Genomic DNA, 22941 nt, shown 5'->3' with positions numbered 1-22941 from the left:
TGGTGGGGTGGCAACAGGAATGGATGAAGGCAACAAGTATGAATATGTTATTATTTATTTATTTTGCTTTGTCGCTGTCTCCCGCGTTTGCGAGGTAGCGCAGGGAAACAGACGAAAGAAATGGCCCAACCCACCCCCATACACATGTATATACATACACGTCCACACACGCAAATATACATACCTATGCATCTCAATGTACACATATATATACACGCACAGACACATACATATATACCCATGCACACAATTCACACTGTCTGTCTTTATTCATTCCCATCGCCACCTCGCCGCACATGGAATACCATCCCCCTCCCCCCTCATGTGTGCGAGGTAGCGCTAGGAAAAGACCACAAAGGCCCCATTCGTTTTCACACTCAGTCTCTAGCTGTCATGCAATAATGCCCGAAACCACAGCTCCCTTTCCACATCCAGGCCCCACACAACTTTCCATGGTTTACCCCAGACACTTCACATGCCCTGATTCAATCCACTGACAGCACATCAACCCCGGTATACCACATCGATCCAATTCACTCTATTCCTTGCCCGCCTTTCACCCTCCTGCATGTTCAGGCCCCGATCACTCAAAATCTTTTTCACTCCATCTTTCCACCTCCAATTTGGTCTCCCACTTCTCCTCGTTCCCTCCACCTCCGACACATATATCCTCTTGGTCAATCTTTCCTCACTCATTCTCTCCATGTGCCCAAACCATTTCAAAACACCCACTTCTGCTCTCTCAACCACGCTCTTTTTATTTCCACACATCTCTCTCTTACCCTGACATTACTTACTCGATCAAACCACCTCACACCACACATTGTCCTCAAACATCTCATTTCCAGCACATCCACCCTCCTGTGCACAACTCTATCCATAGCCCACACCTCGCAACCATACAACATTGTTGGAACCACTATTCCTTTAAACATACCTATTTTTGCTTTCCGAGATAATGTTCTCAACTTCCACACATTCTTCAAGGCTCCCAGGATTTTCGCCCCCTCCCCCACCCTATGAATCACTTCCGCTTCCATGGTTCCATCCGCTGCCAGATCCACTCCCAGATATCTAAAACACTTTACTTCCTCCAGTTTTTCTCCATTAAAACTTACCTCCCAATTGACTTGACCCTCAACCCTACTGTACCTAATAACCTTGCTCTTATTCACATTTACTCTTAACTTTCTTCTTTCACACACTTTACCAAACTCAGTCACCAGCTTCTGCAGTTTCTCACATGAATCAGCCACCAGTGCTGTATCATCAGCGAACAACAACTGACTCACTTCACAAGCTCTCTCATCCACAACAGACTTCATACTTGCCCCTCTTTCCCAAACTCTTGCATTCACCTCCCTAACAACCCCATCCATAAACAAATTAAACAACCATGGAGACATCACACACCCCTGCCGCAAACCTACATTCACTGAGAACCAATCACTTTCCTTTCTTCCCACACGTACACATGCCTTACGTCCTCGATAAAAACTTTTCACTGCTTCTAACAACTTGCCTTCCACACCATATATTCTTAATACCTTCCACAGAGCATCTCTATCAACTTTATCATATGCCTTCTCCAGATCCATAATATGTACATGTGTATATATATGTCTGTGTATGTATGTTATGTATACATTGAAATGTGTATGTATGTATATGGGCATTTATGTATATATATATATATATATATATATATATATATATATATATATATATATATATATATATATATTTATATTTATTTATTTTGCTTTGTCGCTGTCTCCCGCGTTAGCGAGGTAGTGCAAGGAAACAGACGAAAGAATGGCCCAACCCACCCACATACACATGTATATACATACATGTCCACACATGCAAATATACGTACGTATACATCTCAACGTATACATATATGTACACACACAGACATATACATATATACGCATGTACGTAATTCATACTGTCTGCCTTTATTCATTCTCATCGCCACCTCGCCACATGTGAAATAACCCCCACCCCCCTCATGTGTGTGAGGTAGCGCTAGGAAAAGACAACAAAGGCCACATTCGTTCGCACTCAGTCTCTAGCTGTCATGTAATAATGCACCGAAACCACAGCTCCCCTTCCACATCCAGGCCCCACAGAACTTTCCATGGTTTACCCCAGACGCTTCACATGCCCTGGTTCAATCCATTGACAGCACGTCGACCTCGGTATACCACATCATCCCAATTCACTCTATTCCTTGCATGCCATTCACCCTCCTGCTTGTTCAGGCCCCGATCACTCAAAATCTTTTTCACTCCATCTTTCCACCTCTTATTTGGTCTCCCACTTCTCCTTGTTCCCTCCACCTCTGACACATATTTCTTCATGGTTAATCTTTCCTCACTCATTCTCCTCCATGTGACCAAATCATTTCAACACACCCTCTAAGGCTCAGTCCTCTGTTCTTAGCGCTACCTTGCTAATGCTGGAAAATGGCGAATATGCATGAATATATTATATATGTATGTCTGTTTAAGTTGTTTAGGCTATTCATTTTATCTTTAATGATTTGATTATGAGCAGAGGTTTTCTGCTTTTTATCCAGTCATTGTTCTTCATATTCTTATCCATCTGATTGGAATTATTGTATTGAAAATCTTTTGTCAGATTCAGCAAAGCCAGAGCCAGAACCAGTAGCTGAAGAAGAAACTGAGAAAGAAGAAGTAATGGAATCATGGGATAAGGAGGAGGAAGAAGAGGAAGTGAAGGATGCATGGGATGATAGTGATGAGGACGAAGAGGATGAAGAAGGTTTGATTTTTCAGAATGAAAAAGTTATTTTGTAATAATTGATAGATGTAAGATAATTCTCAATGTTAACTAGGATTTCTGGCATTTCACGGTACTAGAGTGAAAAGATATTCACAAATGTTACAGTATAATTACAATATAATCTTTACTGGAGCATTTTTGTAATCCTCATATCCTTACAGACACATCAGAAGCCACTAAAGCTTCCCTAGAAATAGATACAAAGAAGAGTGAAAAGGGTGAAGATAAGGATGAAGAAAGTGATGAGGTAATTTTTATACATAACAGTTTTGTAAATTGTGAATTATATTGTATCGGAGTAATAGAAATATGTGTAACATAACACATGCTGAAACATTTTGTATTTTTATTCGATTTAAGAGAAGGAGTTGCCAGCTGTGGGGCCTGGATGTGGATAGGGAGCTGTGGTTTCAGTGCATTACACATGACAGCTAGAGACTGATTGTGAACAAATGTGGCCCTTTTTGTCTTGTTTTCTTGGTGCTACCACAATGAAGCAGGAGGTAGCAATGCTGTTTTCAGCGGGGCAGGGTGGTGCCCGGAATGGATTAAGGCAAGCATGTATGAATATGTACGTGTTTATGTGTTTAAGTCTGTGTATGTGTATGCATATTTGTACATATTGATATTTATATGTGCATGGATGGGCGTTTATGTATATATGTGTATATGAGTGAATGGGCCATTCTTTCTTCGTCTGTTTCCTGTCACTACCTCGCTGACAAGAGAAATGGCGATCAAGTATGTTATGAATATGTATTATATATTTTTTTTTATATTCATACTTGCTGCCTTCATCCATTCCCGTCACTACCCCACCACACATGAAATGGCACCCCCTCCCCCGTGCATGCTTGAGGCAGCACTAGGAAAGACAAAAAAAAAAAAAAGAGAGGCCACATTCGTTCACACTCAGTCTCTAGCTGTCATGTGTAATGCACCGAAACTACAGCTCCCTTTCCACATCCAGGCCCCACAAAACTTCCCATGGTGTACCCCAGATGCTTCACACGCCCTAATTCAATCCATTGACTGCACGTCGACCCCGGTATACCATGTTGTTCCAGTTCACTCTATTCCTTGCACATCTTTCACTTTCCTGTATGTTCAGGCCCCGATAGCACAACCCTATCTATAGCCCATGCCTCACAACCATATAACATTTTTTGGAACCACTTTTCCTTCAAACATACCCATTTTTGCTCTCTCAGATAACATTCTTGCCTTCCACACATTCTTCAGCACTCCCAGAACCTTCGCTCCCTCCCCCACCCTGTGACTCACTTCCGCTTCCATGGTTCCATCTACTGCCAAATCCACTCCCAGATATTTAGAACACTTCACTTTCTCCAGTTTTTCTCCTTGCAAACTTACTTCCCAATTTACTTGTCTGTCAACTCTACTGTACCTAATACTTCCCAATTTACTTGTCCCTTAACTCTACTGTACCTAATAACCTTTACTCTTAGCTTTCTTCTTTCAAATACTTTACCAAGCTCAGTCACCAACCTCTGCAGTTTCTCACTCGAATCAGCCACCAGTGCTGTATCATCAGCGAACAACAACTGACTCACTTCCCAAGCCCTCTCGTCCAAAACAGACTGCATACTTGCCCCTCTCTCCAAAACTCTTGCATTCACCCCCTTAACCCATCTATAAACAAATTAAACACCCGTGGAGGCATCACTCACCCCTGCCACAAACATTCACTGGGAACCAATCACTTTCATCTCTTCCTACTCGTACACATACCTTACATCCTCGATAAAAACTTTTCACTGCTTCTAGCAACTTACCTCCCACACCATATACTCTTAGTACCTTCCACAGAGCATCTCTATCAACTCTGTCATATGCCTTCTCCAGATCCATAAATGCCACATACAAATCCATTGTTTTTCTAAGTATTTCTCACATACATTCATCAAAGCAAACATCTGATCCACACATCCTCTACCACTTCTGAAACCACACTGCTCTTCCCCAATCTGATGCTGTCCATGCTTTTACCCTCTCAATCAATACCCTCCCATATAATTTCCCAGGAATACTTAACAAAGTTATACTCTGTAATTTGAATACTGACCTTTATCCCCTTTGCCTTTGTACAATGGCACTATGCATACATTCTGCCAGTCCTCAGGCACTTCACCATACATTGAATATCCTCACCAACCACTCAACAACACAGTCACCCCCTTTTCTAATAGATTCCACAGCAATACCATCCAAACCCGCTCCCTGGCTGGCTTTCATCTTCCGCAGAGCTTTCATTACCTCAACTCTTGTTTACCAAATCATTCTCCCAGACCCTCTCACCTCGATCAAAACCCTCTATATCTGCCACTCTGTCATCAAACACATTCAACATACCCTCAAAATACTCACTCCATTTCCTTCTCACTTCACCACTACCTGTTATTACCTCCCCATTTGCCCCCTTCACCAATGTTCCCAGTTGTTCTCTTGTCTTACGCTTTTTATTTACCTCCTTCCAAATCTTTTTTTATTCTCCCTAAGATTTAATGATACTCTCTCACCCCAACTCTCATTTGCCCCCTTTTTCACCTCTTGCACCTTTCTCTTGACCCCTTGCCTCTTTTTTTTTTTTTTTTATACATCTCCCAGTCATTTGCACTATTTCCCTGCAAAAATCGTCCAAATGCCTCTCTTCTCTTTCACTAACAATCTTACCTCTTCATTCCACCACTCACTACCCTTTCTAATCTACCCACTTCCCACCTTTCTCATGCCACAGGCATCTTTTGTGCAAGCCATCACTGCTTCCCTAAATACATCCCATTCCTCCCCCTCTCCATTTACATCATTTGCTGTAACATTTTTCCGTTCTGCACTCAATATCTCCTGGCACTTCCTCACACGAGTCTCCTTTCCAAGGTCACTTACTCTCACCACTCTCTTCACCCAAACATTCTCTCTTCTCTTCTGAAAACCTCTACATATTGTCACTTTTGCCTTCACAAGATAATGATCAGACATCCCTCCAGTTGCACCTCTCAGCACTTTAACATCCAAAAAGTCTCTCTTTCACATGCCCATCAATTAGCACGTAATCCAGTAATGCTCTCTGGCCATCTCTCCTACTTGCATACGTATACATATGTATATCTCTCTTTTTAAACTAGGTATTCTCAATCACCAGTCGTATTTTAGCTCACAAATCTACAAGCTCTTCACTATTTCCATTTACAACACTGAGCACCTTATATACACCAATTATACCCTCAACTGCCACATTACTCACCTTTGCATTCAAATCACCCTTCACTATGACCTGATCCCATGATCAAAGCTGCTGACACACTCACTCAGCTGCTTCCAAAACACTTGCCTCTCATGATCTTTCTTCTCATGACCAGGTGCATAGGCACCAATAGTCACCCATCTCTCCCCATCCACTTTTAGTTTTATTCATATCAATCTAGAGTTTACTTTCTTACGCTCTATCACTTACTCCCATAACTCCTGCTTCATCAATCCCTGACTTTTAAGACATTCCCAAACCATTCTTTCCCTTTACCATTGAGCTTCGTTTCACTCAGAGGCAAAACATCCAGGTTCCTTTCCTCAGACATACAACCTATACTCCTTCCTTTGCTCTTGTCCTCTCACCAATCCCTGACTTTACTCTTAAGACATTCCCAAACCATTCTTTCCCTTTACCATTGAGCTTCATTTCACTCAGAGCCAAAACATCCAGGTTCCTTTCCTCAAACATACTACCTATCTCTCCTTTTTTCTCTTGGTTACATTTACACACATTTAGACACCCCAATCTGCAATCTGAGCCTTCAAAGAGGATGAGCACTCCCTGCATGACTCCTTGTTCTGTTCCCCTTTTAGAAAGTTAAAATACAAGGAGGGGAGGGTTCCTAAAGCCCCCATCCCCCCGTCCCCTTTAGTCTCCTTCTAGAAAGTGTGGGAAGTATTCTTTCTCCCCTATCCTGAGTTTGGTAAAGTGTTTGAAAGAAGAAAGCTGAGAGTAAATGTTAATAAGAGCAAGGTTATTAGGTACAGTAGGGTTGAGGGAGAAGTCAATTGGGAGGTAAGTTTGAATGGAGAAAAACTGGAGGAAGTGAAGTGTTTTAGATATCTGGGAGTGGATTTGGCAGCGGATGGAGCCATGGAAGTGGAAGTGTCATGTATAGTGCACCCAAACCACAGCTCCCTTTCCACATCCAGGCCCCACAAAACTTTCCTTGGTTTACCTTGGATGCTTCACATGTCCTAGTTCAATCCATTGACAGCACGTCGACCCCAGTATACCACATCGTTCCAATGCACTCTATTCCTTGCACGCCTTTCACCCTCCTCCATGATAGGGCCCTGATCGATCAAAATCTTTTTCACTCCATCTTTCCACCTTCAATTTAGTCTCCCACTTCTCGTTCCCTCCACCTCTGACATATATCCTCTTTGTCAATCTCTCCTCACTTATTCTCTCCATGTGACCAAACCATTTTAATACACCCTCTTCTGCTCTATTATATATTATTATCATACTTTGTTGCTGTCTCCCATGTTAGTGAGGTAGTGCAAGGAAACAAACGAAAGAATGGCCCAACCCACCTACATACACATGTATGTACATAAACGCCCACACATGTGCGTATACATGCCAATATATTTCAGTGTATACATACATTGACATATATACAGATGTACATATTCCTACTTGCTTTCCTTAGTCCATTCCTGGTACTACCCCACTCCAAAAGGAAACAGCATCACTTCCCCCAGGTTTTAAGTTCATGCACCATTTTTACATAAATTTTAAATATTTACAGGAATCTGAAAGTGATGATTCTGAAGAAGAACGTCAGACAGAGGCTGAGAAGCGAAAACAAAGAGCTTTGTCAAGGATAACAAAGAGAAAAGATCTAAATGAAAAGAATTTAGATCCAAGGAATTTAAGAGCACCTGTGGTTAGTTTATTATCAAGCTGTTAAAAATCTCATGGTAACATGCAGCAAAAGTTGGTTTAGTGTGTGCATCATATTTTAAGTTAAGATTTTCCTTAGTTAACTACTGGATACTTCAACACCCATACTTGATGTAAACTGTGATGTACTGCATAGATATTACAGGACATTACCCACACATTCATGAGGATTGTTGAAACTGATACTGCTTACGATATTGATACATTTCAGGTATGTGTTCTTGGTCATGTTGATCATGGGAAGACAAAGATCTTAGACAAGTTACGGAGAACTAACGTCCAGGAAGGTGAAGTTGGTGGAATAACGCAACAAATTGGAGCAACTAATGTTCCTGCTCATGGTGTTCAGAGACAAACACACATGGTTAAAGATGCAAGTATTACCTTTATTGTTTTTTTGTGTTGGAATCCCATTTCCTCTCATAGAGTGTATTTGTTGTAAAATCTTTACCAGTGACTGGAAGTTACTGTTCAAAGAAAGTCATGAGCTCTATTATTTACAAAAGAATATAAAGTAAATTTTTTGAAAATGCAATGCTTTAGGATGATATATGGTTTTAGGGTAGTTGATCATGTAAGGAATATTTTTGTAAGGGTGAGATGTTAAAATGAGCTGAATATGATTTAAAAATGTGAACGAGGTGTGCAGAAGTGGTTTGCATATATGGAGATTATGAGTGAGGAGAGACTAACTAAAGAGGATTTATGTCAGAACTGGAGAGGACAATGAAGAGGAGGAAACTGAGGAGGTAAAGGATTGAGTAGCTGTGATTTTGAGTTATTGGGGCCTGAGAATGCATGATAAGAGAGGCATTCCTGGGTTTGAGAGAATTTGAATGTTGTACATGGGGACAGTGTGCTGTCATTAGGCCAAGTCAGAACTATATGAAGTGTATGGGAGAAATCATGGATAGGTTTATGGGGCTTACCTGTGGATTGGAAGTTGTGATTTCAGGGCATTTGTACTGTACAAGACAGCTGGAGAGTGGATTTAAACGAATAAAGTGGTTTTTAGTGTACACTGGGAAAAAAGCATTTAAAAAGATTATCCACTAGTAAGATGAATCCCTTCAGAAGTATGTTAGATTATTTTGTGTATATTATCCATTAGTAAAATGAATACCCTCAAAAGTATATTATATTTGATCTGTTTTACTTTGGTGATGAGTGGATGGGAACAGGCAGGTGGATGACATAGATATTACATATCTATGTGATTATCTTGGATAATTGACCAGGTACATTTTCACACTTTACACCTAAGCTTATTACACTTTTAATGTTTTTTCTGGCATGACATGATACCATGTACATATTATAAGCAATTTATTTATCCAAGCAATCTCAGTCATGGTGCACTTCATTTTACTCTTATGGTCATTTCGAATATTATCAGTGTCCCTCAGACTATACACTGTCCTATGCCATTTCATTTCCAGCACATCCATCCTGTTCCATTCTCTTGGATTTAGGGCAGAAAACTTGTATCCATGCAGATAAAATTATATGTATTCCATGTGTGGGAAGGTGCATATTCTTGGAATGTATTTTTTTATTTGTGCTCTTAGAAGTGTTTGCGTTCTAATTGGGAGAGATGTAGAGGGATAAAGGGATTTTTGTAAGTTATATTTTGGCATGGAAAACTTATACTTTGGAATAGAAATGTACTTTCCAAGGATGCCTGAACAGGTAACAAAGAGCCTTCTCTTTTATAGTACTCATATATGCTTAACAGCAAATGTCTCGTTTAAATTTTTGGTATCATGGTTTTTTATCTAAAAATTTCAGTCATGATATAATTATTAAAGACAAATTTGAGTTTTTTAACTGCACTTAATTTGGGATATTAAGGAAGAGCTGGATGAAATTAAGAAATAGAAGAATGAAAGGAAGTACTTGCATAGAGAATTAACTGATTAATGGCTCTGTATGATTATATTCAAAGATTTTCATGGAACTTTACCTTTGATATTTTTTCAGATGGAGAAACAGGATTATTGTTTCATGATTTCTTAATGTTTTTTCTTTTTTCTCCCTTTCAGTTTGACATGAGTAAGTTAAACTTCCCAGGATTGCTCATCATTGACACTCCTGGTCACGAATCATTCAGCAATTTGCGTATGAGAGGATCATCGTTATGTGATATTGCCATTCTTGTTGTGGATATCACCCAGGGATTAGAGCCACAAACTGTAGAATCAATAAACCTCTTGAAAAAAAGAAAAACACCATTTTTAGTTGCTTTAAACAAGGTTGACAGGTAAAGTAAAACTATATAGGTTTTGAGTTTTCTATATGTCTATATATGTATATCTCAGACACTTGTTCCCTCTGGGAATTCCTTTAAGAAGGGGGTGGCCATGACAAAAGAGTCTCCAGTGCCACTGCTTAGCCTTTTGTGCTTCACCCTTAACAGGCCATTGGCAGAGGGCAACTCTAGTGCAGTGTTTCAAGATGCTCCCACTTAATGACCTTACCAACTATTTCCACCTAATGTGTTTATGTTATGTTCCAGCTTGCTACTTTTATCTAATGATCCAGCATACTACTTTTACCTAGTGCTCCCACCTCATGTTCCTACCTACTATTTCTATCTAATGTTTCTACCTAATGCTCCTGCCTTATGTTCTTACCTTCCTCTTTTATATGATTCTCCTACATTTTGCCAACATGCAGGGCTAGAACATAGTGCTTACCTCAGGTAAAGCTAGAATTAGAAAGAATGAGTTGTGTTGTTGAGTTTTCAGTGTGACAAGAAGATATTATATGTTTGTGGACAGAATGCCAGCAGTTTACATATGGGTGAGGGAGAAGAAAAGACAGCTACCCGAGTCAGAGGAGTGCAGCTTGACAACCACTGAAGTGCTGGCTCACTATGCAGCCATCACTACCCTCATGTTACCCAGGAAGGTTTTATCAGCAATGTACTACCCTGGTGGCTCCCTGCCAGCTACTAGTCTCTGAAATACATTTCTGATATTACAGTTTATCGAGGTATTCTTAATAAGGGTGTTGTATCTTTTCCTTGTCAGATATTTGCCCTTTCTTTATGTAATTCTCATCAAGGTGCACTGACGACTGTAAAGAATGGGAAGAATATAGATGTAGTGTAGTTTAGAGGTGTATGTTAGATGTCTAAGTGTGATGATGATAAATGATATTAAGGAAAAGAGGGAGACAAAATTGGAGATGGAAGGATGAAGTAAAAAGGAATTTGAGTGCTCATGGCCTGTACTTGCAGGTGGGTAAAAGGCTTGTATGGGATAGAGTGAATAGGAGGATTGTGGTTTACAGGGGGCGATGTGCTGTCAGCAGACTGAACCAAGGCTATGAAGTGGCTTGGGAAACCATGGAGAATTGTGTGGGGCCTGGTTTTGGATGGGAGCTGTGTTTTTGGTGCATGACACATGACAGCTAGAGAATGAATGTGAGCAAATGAGCCCTTTTCTTTGTTCATGGTGCTCTCTGACTGATGTGGGAAATGAATAATAGGTATGAAAGAAAGAAAAATTAAGATTTACATGTAACAGTTTGATATACTTTATCAAAAAATTGTAATGACATTTGTATGGATAGGTCTTTTCCACCAAATTTTCTTAGTATTTCTATTTTCTGTTTTCCCCTCAGGGTATTTGAATGGGAATCTCACCCATCTAAAGACATCCAAGAAGTTCTCAGGTTACAGAAGGAATCCTCAAAGAATGACTTCGAACGTAGAAATTCTGAAATTATCCAAGCTTTGAATATACAGGTAGGAAGGTAATCTGTTTTATAGTTGAGTTGGCAGTCTCTTTTTGAAAGTGTGTTTACCTTTTTGATTTCAATAATTTAGAAATGATTATTGTGAAACCACTATCCATCATTTGTTTTTTCATGTATCACTATTTATCCCTGTCCACATTTCTGATATAGATATTCCTTGCATATAGCATCTCATTATGTTGGGATGACATACACAGATTTCCTCATACGCTGTAATCAGTACATGTTTTTGTATACTTTTCCATTTGCTTCCTCAAAATGTCCTTCCACCTTCCTTTCTTTTATTGTATATTTATTCTCTCTCCAGACTGGGTTGATTTTTCTTTGTCCAGCACAGGTTGCAGGAACAATTATCATTTAGTAAAGTTACCTCTTGGGTAAAGTGGTTCTACCATTTAAACTAAAGTTGTGTTACTTATCAGCAAATGAAGTATTAAGTATGTTATGCTCAGTGCCAAACTAAGGAAAATGGTGTTCAAATCAAGAACCATAACTATCCACATTTTAGCCCTCTTTGTAACCCAAAACTGCTGCATTAATAATAGGCCGTGTCATATTTTTACCCCTACTGGACACTATTTTTTCCCTCAGTGAATAACATCAGTAATTGAAAAATGCATAACCACAGTAATTGAAAAATGCATAACCACAGTATAGTTTAATCATTGAAAGTGTAAGTATCTTGAAATTTATCTGCAAAGGAAACATTTGGTTTTTATGTCCTACCTTTACAAGTGTATGTGGGACATTAAGTCATCACTGTTACATTTGTATGTTTATCTCTCTCTAGGTGTTTTTGTGGACACTTTATTTTAAGCACAATAACTCTAAGAATAATAAGTTTGGAACTTCATACTTGTGTGTCAGGTACCCTTTGTGGTGTTGATAGCATAGATTTGAATGTTGATTAAGATTTTTAAAAAAATTTGCAAATGCTATAGCAGTTTTGAATGATGGGATGTTCATATTTGTGTGGGGAGACAAACACCATCCATGTTTCTCCTGTCTTTGGTAAAAGGAAACTAACAGGTGGAGTGTGGGTGCAGGGAATCCTTTCTTCCTGTGTTGATAGGTTACAAAATTAGGAACAGAAAGGAGTTGAGGGAATTTTTTTCACAAGAATCCATTTTCTGTTCCTGACGCTACCTTGCTAATTCTGAAAACACTGAACGTTTGTAGAAAAATATGTATATCAGTATGTAACTTATGGCAAGACATTACACAATTCTAGTACCTCATAGCTTTGAATTTTTAGGACCTGACTAATTTTGCATACCCTTCAAAATTTCCTTTGGTGAAGAAAATGCATGCCATTATTGATACTAATGCTCATGAAAGAATGCTACTGGTACTTACATATATTTTGTTGTTTTTAAGAAATGAGTACTTATATTAATATCTGTTGGGAGTATTCTTTTTAGGTTTACATTTTTCCTGAGATTGTGAACACAATATTGGTATTGCTTTTTGCAGTTTTTTAGGGGTTATTTGGCAAATTGGTACTTAGCAAATGTTTAGTATTCTCATTCATTTTTACATTAGAATTGACTTTGTAAGAGGATATTGGATATTCATCAAAGTAAGTGTATGAAATTGAGTTTGAATGTTTTTCAGGGTTTGAATGCAGCATTGTTTTGGAAGAACCCAGATCCTCGATCATATGTTTCTTTAGTGCCCACTAGTGCCATCTCTGGTGATGGGATGGGTAATCTAATAGCCTTGATATGTGAAATGTGCCAGCAGAGACTTCATAAGAGATTAATGTTTTCAGAAGAACTACAGGTATGTGATGCTTAATTTTTGTGAAATTTTAAAATGTATTGCTGTGTAGAATGTTGTAGACTCTTAAATTTTACTATAGAAAACTTTAATTACGAGAACTGCCAGTTTCTGGTCTTTAGAAGTATTTAACATTCTTGTGTCTAATTGATTGTTTCCTGTTATTTCACTCATCTTGTACATTCAGGTCAAAAGCCACTGTAATTTGTATTTATTATTATTGCCCATTCATTTTCAGTGCACAGTTTTAGAAGTGAAGACAATTCAGGGTCATGGTACTACAATAGATGTAATCCTGGTGAATGGTAGACTTCGTGAAGGAGATACGATAATCTTAGCTGGTACAGAGGGCCCTATAGTTACGCAAATTAGGTAAGAACAATTCAAGTACTAGAATGCTAGAGAGGTTTTACTTTTTTATTATTATAATTTGTCGCTGTCTCTGCATTAGCGAAGTAGCGCAAGGAAACAGACAAAAGGATGGCCCAACCCACCCACATACCCATGTATATACATAAATGCCCACGCATGCACATATACATACCTATACATTTCAATGGAAACATACATATACATACACAGACATATGCATATATACATATTTACATATTCATACTTGCCGCCTTCATCCATTCCCGTTGCCACCCTGCCACACATGAAATGGCACCCCTTCCCCCCCATGTATATGCGAGGTAGTGCTAGGAAAAGACAACAAAGGCCACATTCATTCACACTCAGTCTCTAGCTGTTATGTGTAATGCACCGAAACCACAGCTCCCTTTCCACATCCAGGTCCCACAAAACTTTCCATGGTTTACCCCAGCCGCCGCTTCACATTCCCTGGTTCAATCCATTGACAGCACATCGACCCCGGTATACTACATCATTCCAATTCACTTTATTCCGTGCACACCTTTTACCCTCCTGTATTTTCGGGCCCCAATCGCTCAAAATCTTTTTCACTCCATCCTTCCACCTCCAATTTGGTCTCCCACTTCTTGCCATTCCCTCCACCTCTGACACATATATTGATGTGCAGTAATGATTATATTGTATGTTGTGGATGTCGGGACCTACACCTATACTCAAAATTTTATTGTAAAATTATGTTTTACTGCTTTCTAAAACAGTATTTGAAAACTGATTACTCTTTTATTTCAGATCTTTACTCTTGCCCAAACCTTTAAAAGAGATAAGAGTAAAAGGCCAGTATGATGAGTTCAAAGAGGTTGCAGCAGCCCAGGGTGTAAAGATTGCTGCCCGTGAATTAGAAAAGGCAATTGCTGGGCTAAATCTTTTAGTGGCATACCATGAGGATGAGATAGATTTTTTAAAAGAAGAGGTTGATAAGGAGTTTAATGCTGCTATGAGGTCGATAAAGGTATGTGACTTGAAATTTTTTTCAGCATAAAGAAAAAAGACTGAAAGTTTCTGTGATATATTAGCATGATGAAAAAAGACCAATTGGCCTGAGTTTCTTTGAGATGTAGAACCTTTAAGTGGAGTACATAACCTTTTCAGTGATAGATTTCTGTGGTGGCATTTGTCCTGTAGCTCAGCTTGAATGTTTGTTCGTTCAGATTTGGGTTTAGAAGTATCCTATAAAGATTACCATTTACCATAATTCTTGCCTCAGTCATCTGTTCTTAGGAGGGGTATGTATGAAAGATCTAGAGAGGATGTGCTTGAAGTGGTTTGGATATATGGAGAGGATAAGTGAAAAAAAGAATACTAAGAGGGTATACATTTTAGAATTTAACAAGTAAGAGGAGGAACGAAGGAGTGAAAGATGCTTTGAAAGTTAAGGTTGTGAGACCTGAAAGGGGTAGAGTGAACCAGAGTGATATGGTGTAGAGGGGACAACTTAATGGACCAAAATTAGGCTCATGAAGATGTGGGGGAAAACTAGAGAAAAGTCTGTTGGGTCCAGTTTTGGACTGGGGGCTCTGATATCAGCCCATTGTACATGTAGATAGAGAGCAGATATGAGCGAATGAGTCCATGTCTTTGTTCTTGGTGCTGCCTCACTAGTATTGTAATGGTGAACATATTTAAGATAATGACCACTAGGAGAATAAGGATGAGATCTTATATTTCCATTAAGAGTGCTTCTGTAGAGTACTAAGGCCAAGTTGCCTGAAGCCTATTATAGTATCAGCTTTTGCACACATACTTAGTATATTCTCATCCAAAAATAATCACTTCTTTTTTTCTTTTTAGGTGAAGGAGCGTGGTGTTTATGTTCAAGCATCAACTTTAGGTGCTTTAGAAGCCCTCCTTGAATTTTTCAAGGCCAATAAAGTGCCTTATTCTGGTATTCGTGTTGGTCCAGTAGTTAAAAAAGATGTAATGAGAGCAGCGGCTATGTTAGAACATGACCCTATGTATGCTGTCATTCTCGCATTTGATGTTAAAGTAGAAAAAGATGCTCAAGATTTGGCTGACAAGGTAAGTTTTACTTCAATTAACTTACAGTTAAAGATTAATTACAATGCTGTAAACTATACTGAACTGCATTTCATTTTTTCCAGTGATATGCTTTCTTGCAGAATTATACAAGTTAGTTTAGTCACTGCATATATTGAAAATTCCAACACTTGTTTATCTTTAATTTTTTCACCAGGTTTTTCACTTAACCTTTGGGTTTCTCTTTTATCTAGTACACATTTAAATAGTATAAATGATAATTCAGCTTACCATTCTTTGTCATGTCTTTACATCATCCATAACTAATTCCTGTTCTCCAATACTACCATAAGGCCCCCATTTAACAGTTTTGGATGTTTAAAGTGAGCAAGGAAACACTGTACAAGAGTTGTCCTCTGTCAGAGGCCAATAAGGAGAAGTACTAAACACTAAGAAGTGGCACTCGAATTCACCAGTTATGGAGAGACTTTTGCTGTGACCACCCCCTTTAGGAAGTTCCCAGAGAGAATGGGTGGCAGAGATATAGATGGATAGATAGGATGTCTAAAGTGCTCTTATTGTAGTATGAGTAGCCCTTCTTCCATGGAAGTGTTTCATATTAAGAGAAGCACACTAATAAAACTTAGAGGTCAGGGTCATGAAATACAGCATGTGTTTAGCTTCAGAAGAATTTTAAGGTGGGGGATCCAAGGAACCCAAAATATTACATTGGGAGAGGGTTACCAGCTGCTATTCCATGTGTCCTCCATAGAATTTTCCTGAGTTTCAGGGCACCAGCAGCTATTCCATGTGTCCTCCATAGAATTTTCCTGAGTTTCAAATTTTCTGGGTAATATAGAAGGTTTTATTACCATCTTTCTTTTTCCTCTTGCTAGTGAGTGTTTATGATTTTATTTTTATTTATTTTATTTTGCTTTGTCGCTGTCTCCCGTGTTAGCGAGGTAGCGCAAGGAAACAGACGAAAGAATGGCCCAACCCGCCCACATACACATGTATATACATACATGTCCACACACGCACAATATACATACCTATACATCTCAATGTACACATATATATACACACACAGACATATACATATATACACATGTACATAATTCATACTGTCTGCCTTTATTTGTTCCCATCGCCACCTCACCACACATGGAATAACAACCCCCTCCCCCCTCATGTGTGCGAGGTAGCGCTAGGAAAGACACCAAAGGCCCCATTTGTTCACACTCAGTCTCTAGCTGTCATGTAATAATGCACCGAAACCACTGCTCCCTTTCCACATCCAGGCCCCACACACTTTGCATGGTTTACCCTAGACGCTTCACATACCCTGGTTCAATCCATTGACAGCACGTCTACCCCGGTATACCACATCGTTCCAATTCACTCTATTCCTTGCACGCCTTTCACCCTCCTGCATGTTCAGGCCCCAATCACTCAAAATCTTTTTCACTCCATCTTTCCACCTCCAATTTGGTCTCCCACTTCTCCTCGTTCCCTCCACCTCTGACACGTATATCCTCTTGGTCAATCTTTCCCCACTCATTCTCTGTATGTGACCAAACCATTTCAAACCATTTCATGATTTTATTTATATGTATTTTTTGTATAGGAGGGTGTGAAGATCTTCTCAGAGGAAACTATATATCACCTAGGAGACCGCTACGTAGAATATTTAAAAGAATATAAAAAGAAGAAACAAGATGAATTCAGAAGTATTGCTGTATTCCCTTGTCGACTAAAGATAATTCCAACGGTAAGTGAAAATTTCAAACTTAATCCTGTTGAGATTTGGTGAGTTTTTTGAACTTTGAGTGATGATCTTCCCCAACATCACCAAGATTGGGAGAAAGATAGACAGCATGGAAAGGGTTTATTGGGCAGTATAAGTATTAATGAATATGATAGTGGCATCACAAAATGCCTCGTGCTACATACACACCGTAGGCATAGAACATTTGCTCATCATTCCTGCACCCACCATACTCAGATATACATTTAACTCTATATAGCCAGCTTCCTGAGTGCTGTGGGATCCCTGTAGAAGGTAATCCTAGGGCAGGAAAGCATTTTTCTTAAAAGGAACATGTAAACAGCAACTTTGTTTGCATACGTGCACTTGCTAGCTGCCATTTGTAATGTACTGAAAGAAAAGCCAACTATGCACAGGCTAGCTCCACTGAATATTTTATGGTTTATTGTTATTTCTTTGTGTATATAGGTTCAGCCCATTAACAGCAGCTTATCCCCTTCCTCCATATACCACTTTGATTGAGTTTATTCTATCCCCTGCACCCCTTTCACCCTTTTGAATATGTAAGCCCCAATACCCGAAAGCCTCCTTTTCTCTGTCCTTCCATCTCCTAAGTCTATCCCTCCCCTCTTGCTCTCGATTCCTGATATTAGGTCATCTTAGTCTTTCTTCACTCAACTTCCCCATACGTAGGAATCATTTCAGTGAACGCTGGTCAGCTCTCATAGTCAGACTGTACTTACTACCACACCATTCTCTTACACTTTCATTCCTTACATGATCAGTCTGCCTCACAGCTTGTACAACACAGCCACTCACCTCCTTTCTTTTGCATTTAAGACCCAAGACACATGCAAACAGCACTCTTATGACTATTATACCGGTATACATACTCAACTTTACCCAAACAGGCTTTGACCTCTACCTCAACACATTTCCAGTGCAATCAAAAGCTTAGCCTTCCCCCTCTCTCACCATGTAAGTCACTGCAGCTGCCATAGCCATTTCAAGGTCCCAAAAGTATTCTACTTTCTTCGCATCCTCCCCATCCATACTTATACTTTAACCATCCTGTCTTTTCTCTTTTGTTGTACCTCATAACATTATAACATTACTTTTGTTGAGATTTACTCTCAGTTTTTCCTTTCACTGAATTTCCCAAACTCTCATTAATTTCTTGAGTTTATTGAGCCTATCACCATAGGCATGGCCAAACTGAGAGCTGTAGTTGTACAATCATGAAAGAAGAGAAAGATTTATGGTATTTGATGTGTGGGAGCAAGTATCTTCCCTTTTTTATTTCTTGCCACACACAACCTCTTCTGTCTTCATTATACCTCCCATGAGGAAGTATCACACATCTTACACATTATCCTTACCCATATCTCAACTCAAAGTCATCTTTTCCTCTACCTTTTTATGAGATTTTTATTTCATTACATTAGTATTATTTTATGTATTGTCTTCTGTTTCCAGGCAATATTCAATAAAAGGGATCCAATTGTATTGGGTGTTACTGTTGACACAGGACTACTTAGAACTGGCACACCGCTTTGTGTTCCTTCGAAAGAGGTATTTAGTATATGTTAAGCTGATTTTGAGTTTGTTTATATTTATTATTGCCTTTAGAATTACTTGATAATTTTTAATGCAAAAGAACCTTAATACCATCTGTCGTTTACTATACAAAGGATGTTAGCCTCTGGCATTAGAGATTTGTCTAGCCTAGGTAGAGTGCAAATCTTTGTGCATAACACTACCTGTCTTGCCTGGTATTGCAATAGAAGCTAGGTTTTATGAGTTGTAAATTATGAACATTACCCTTGCACCATGATGACCATGGTATAATTTAGTTCAAATTTAATGTATATATATATATATATATGTATGGGAGTGGGGGGCTGGAAATCCTCCCCTCTCTCTCTCTCTCTCTCTCTCTCTCTCTCTCTCTCTCTCTCTCCTTTTTTTTTTTTTTTTTTTTTTTTTTTTTTTCCAAAAAGAAAGAACAGAGAAGGGGGCCAGGTGAGGATATTCCCTCAAAGGCCCAGTCATCTGTTCTTAACGCTACCTCGCTAATGCGGGAAATGGCGAATAGTATGAAAAAAAAATATATATATATATGTATATACAGTATGTAGATATTTATATAATATTGACGGTTTTACCGGACTTCACGCACTTGTGGTTACTCCACAAGTAAAGTCATCTGTGATGGGGTATCATCATCAGTGGATGAAAAGGAACATTATTTCATTGGAAAGTTTCTCACTCCAAAGGTGTCCATTATCATCTTTTTAGTAGAACAGTCATGAAGGTGAAAAAGACCCATAAGAAGGTTCCTTGAGTTATCTTTCTTTCTTTCATACTATTCGCCATTTCCTGCGTTAGCGATGTAGCGTTAAGAACAGAGGACTGGGCCTTTGAGAGAATATCCTCACCTGGCCCCCTTCTCTGTTTCTTCTTTTGGAAAATTAAAAAAAAAAAACGCAACGCAGGAAATACGTGGGAAGTATTCTTTCTCCCCTATCCCAGTGATATAGATTGGCTTTCGTATGACACAGACAAATTCTATGTATGATTTTAATGATTTTCATATGAAAATTATGTGAAATCATGTCGATCTTGAATTTACCCTTCCCTTTCCTCACAGGTGACTTGTACTAGTATATGAGTTTGCTTGTAAGATCAGTACCTGAAGATGAGATATAAAATTTTGACATTAATGATGAAAATAAATGGTGTACAGAATTGACTGGAGCTAAGAACTGAAAAGATGAAGTGAATATATATATAACAATAAACAGGAGAGTGTGAGGTGGTTTGATCGAGTAAGTAATGTAAGGGTAAGAGAGATGTGTGGAAATAAAAAGAGCGTGGTTGAGAGAGCAGAAGAGGTTGTTTTGAAATGGTTTGGGCACATGGAGAGAATGAGTGAGGAAAGATTGACCAAGAGGATATATGTGTTGGAGGTGGAGGGAACGAGGAGAAGTGGGAGACCAAATTGGAGGTGGAAAGATGGAGTGAAAAAGATTTTGAGTGATCGGGGCCTGAACATGCAGGAGGGTGAAAGGCGGGCAAGGAATAGAGTGAATTGGATCGATGTGGTATACTGGGGTTGACGTGCTGTCAGTGGATTGAATCAGGGCATGTGAAGCGTCTGGGGTAAACCATGGAAAGTTGTGTGGGGCCTGGATGTGGAAAGGGAGCTGTGGTTTTGGGCATTATTGCATGACAGCTAGAGACTGAGTGTGAATGAATGGGGCCTTTGTTGTCTTTTCCTAGCGTTACCTCGCACACATGAGGGGGCAGGGGGATGGTATTCCATGTGTGGCGAGGTGGCGATGGGAATGAATAAAGGCAGACAGTGTGAATTGTGTGCATGGGTATATATGTATGTGTCTGTGTGTGTATATATATATATGTGTACATTGAGATGTATAAGTATGTATATTTGCGTGTGTGGACGTGTATGTATATACATGTGTATGGGGTTGGGTTGGGCCATTTCTTTCGTCTGTTTCCTTGCGCTACCTCACAAACGCGGGAGACAGCGGCAAAGCAAAATTAAAAAAAAAAAAAAAAAGGAGAGTCTTTGAAAAAGGGGATGTTCATCAGTGTTCACACTAATACAGAGATGGAAGTTAACATACTATTTAAACCATTGATGGTATTCATTGGTTGGGTTGTTGTTCTGGGATTCTTTACAAACTTCTATGGGCTTGACATGGTAATCATGCTAAACTGCACTCTTCAGCATCCACCCAAAAGTAGGTTGCCCTTACCTACATTTCACACCTGAGTGGCAAACTTCATAGTTGGCGATTGTCTGTGTTTTAATATCTGTCACTGAAATGTTATGGTGTCTAAAGTGTTCCACTTCCTTATTAGCATGGTGCTACATAAGTTATTATTTTTATTTCTGACCTTTCCTTTGCTCATTTTCATATTGTATCATCTCTTTGATCAGTTCATTCCTGTCTGTACCACCAGGTAGATTTATTGAGAAACTTATGGATTTGTAATCATGTCTTTCCTTATCATTTCGTCCAGATATAGTTATCTTTGCCCTCCTTTGCGACAATTTAAAGAACTATTTAATGACTGTCCCCCTCCTCAGTAAGAATTAATGTTGTGCTGTCCATGGGGGAGGCAAGAGCATGACTGAAATAGTTTCTCACTCGTGTACTTGGGATTTTAGGCAAATTTTTAATAGATTTCAAAGGATGAACCTCTCACACTTAAGATTAACTGTGATTTGATCTCAGCATCATACATGGAATATCTAATATTATCTATACAGATACCCCTCACCATGATTAGGGTTTGAACTCAGTCATCCACGCAGGCAAGGCATCACCACTCAATGATGGTGAGACAAAAATTCATCCCATCTTGAAGCAATGAAGCCAACTGGAAAATATTTACACATTTAAAATCAGAAGTGTCTTTCAATAGAACATCTCATATAGGATATATTTGATGCATGAGACCATGTATTTCTTACGTTGCAAATATGAGCATCCCAATCCAAGTGAGGATTCCAGCACAGGCCATTCATATGGTAGGTTAAGGCATTCACCACCTTGGCTCTTGTGTGGATGACCAGCTTGACTTTCATTTCTATATATTTGATTCTTTTAGATGTGTGTATTACTCATACATTCATAAATGAATATATGATATTTGTATTTGATTGTATTTTCTTCTTAAACTTTTCTTGATATTGTCTCTTTTAGTCTGATTTAATGTTTTTGTATTTTCAGTTTGTTGAGATTGGTATTGTAACATCTATGGAGTTTGACCATAAAAATGTGGACTTGGCTAAGAAAGGTGTAGATGTATGCATCAAGATCGAGCCTGTGCCAGGTAGCACGCCTAAACTATATGGACGACACTTTGAGGCTGAAGATATGTTGGTTAGCAAAATCTCGAGAGAGTCAATCGATGCATGTAAAGATCATTTTAGAGATGACTTAAGCAGGACTGATTGGAAACTAATGGCTGATTTGAAAAAGGAATTCCAGATTCTTTAGAATTTTTATTACAGTGTAGTGGAAACTTTAGGTATGGAATATTGATATATTGAAATAATTTAATTTTGTATGGTTCATAATTCAAAGTGAAGTGTGTATCATTATCAGTAAATGGATACAAATTATATATGCCTTTACCAGTGAGAAAAATACTGACGACCTATTTTAGAATATTTCTGGGCAGTGTGTATGGTATACTGTATGCTGTGTGCTTGAAAAGGTTTCTCTGCCAAAAATTTATTTTCTTTTAGTCGTATTAAAGTTACAGATCTGTTGCATTTGAGAAGTTTTTTGTTTGCACTGACTTTCATTGTTTATTATTTCTTTCAAATTGGTAATGCAGTATTTTGAAATTGCAAATTATTGATCATTATTGAAATACACTCTACTGTCTCTAGTCTGGCATATGCAAGGGTATT

The 22941-nt window shown here is 38.8% G+C and overlaps 1 protein-coding gene across 1 annotated transcript in view; it reads left to right on the top strand.

Annotated features, from left to right (window-relative positions):
* Window positions 1–22647, top strand: part of eIF5B (eukaryotic translation initiation factor 5B) — a 36434-nt gene extending 13787 nt beyond the window's left edge. The window contains exons 9-21 of the mRNA XM_071683300.1: window positions 2647–2790; window positions 2973–3058; window positions 7620–7757; window positions 7986–8147; window positions 9817–10034; window positions 11402–11525; window positions 13151–13318; window positions 13554–13687; window positions 14477–14696; window positions 15536–15763; window positions 17349–17492; window positions 18966–19061; window positions 22253–22647. Coding sequence (XP_071539401.1) covers window positions 2647–2790; window positions 2973–3058; window positions 7620–7757; window positions 7986–8147; window positions 9817–10034; window positions 11402–11525; window positions 13151–13318; window positions 13554–13687; window positions 14477–14696; window positions 15536–15763; window positions 17349–17492; window positions 18966–19061; window positions 22253–22522 — 2132 coding nt within the window. The 3' untranslated portion in view covers window positions 22523–22647. The remainder of the gene's footprint in view (window positions 1–2646; window positions 2791–2972; window positions 3059–7619; window positions 7758–7985; window positions 8148–9816; window positions 10035–11401; window positions 11526–13150; window positions 13319–13553; window positions 13688–14476; window positions 14697–15535; window positions 15764–17348; window positions 17493–18965; window positions 19062–22252) is intronic.
* Window positions 22648–22941: the final 294 nt, after the last annotated feature.

The sequence above is a fragment of the Panulirus ornatus genome, chromosome 36 (genome assembly GCF_036320965.1).
Source record: "Panulirus ornatus isolate Po-2019 chromosome 36, ASM3632096v1, whole genome shotgun sequence".
Lineage (NCBI taxonomy): Eukaryota > Metazoa > Arthropoda > Malacostraca > Decapoda > Palinuridae > Panulirus > Panulirus ornatus.
This window is presented reverse-complemented; position numbering and strand designations above follow the sequence as displayed.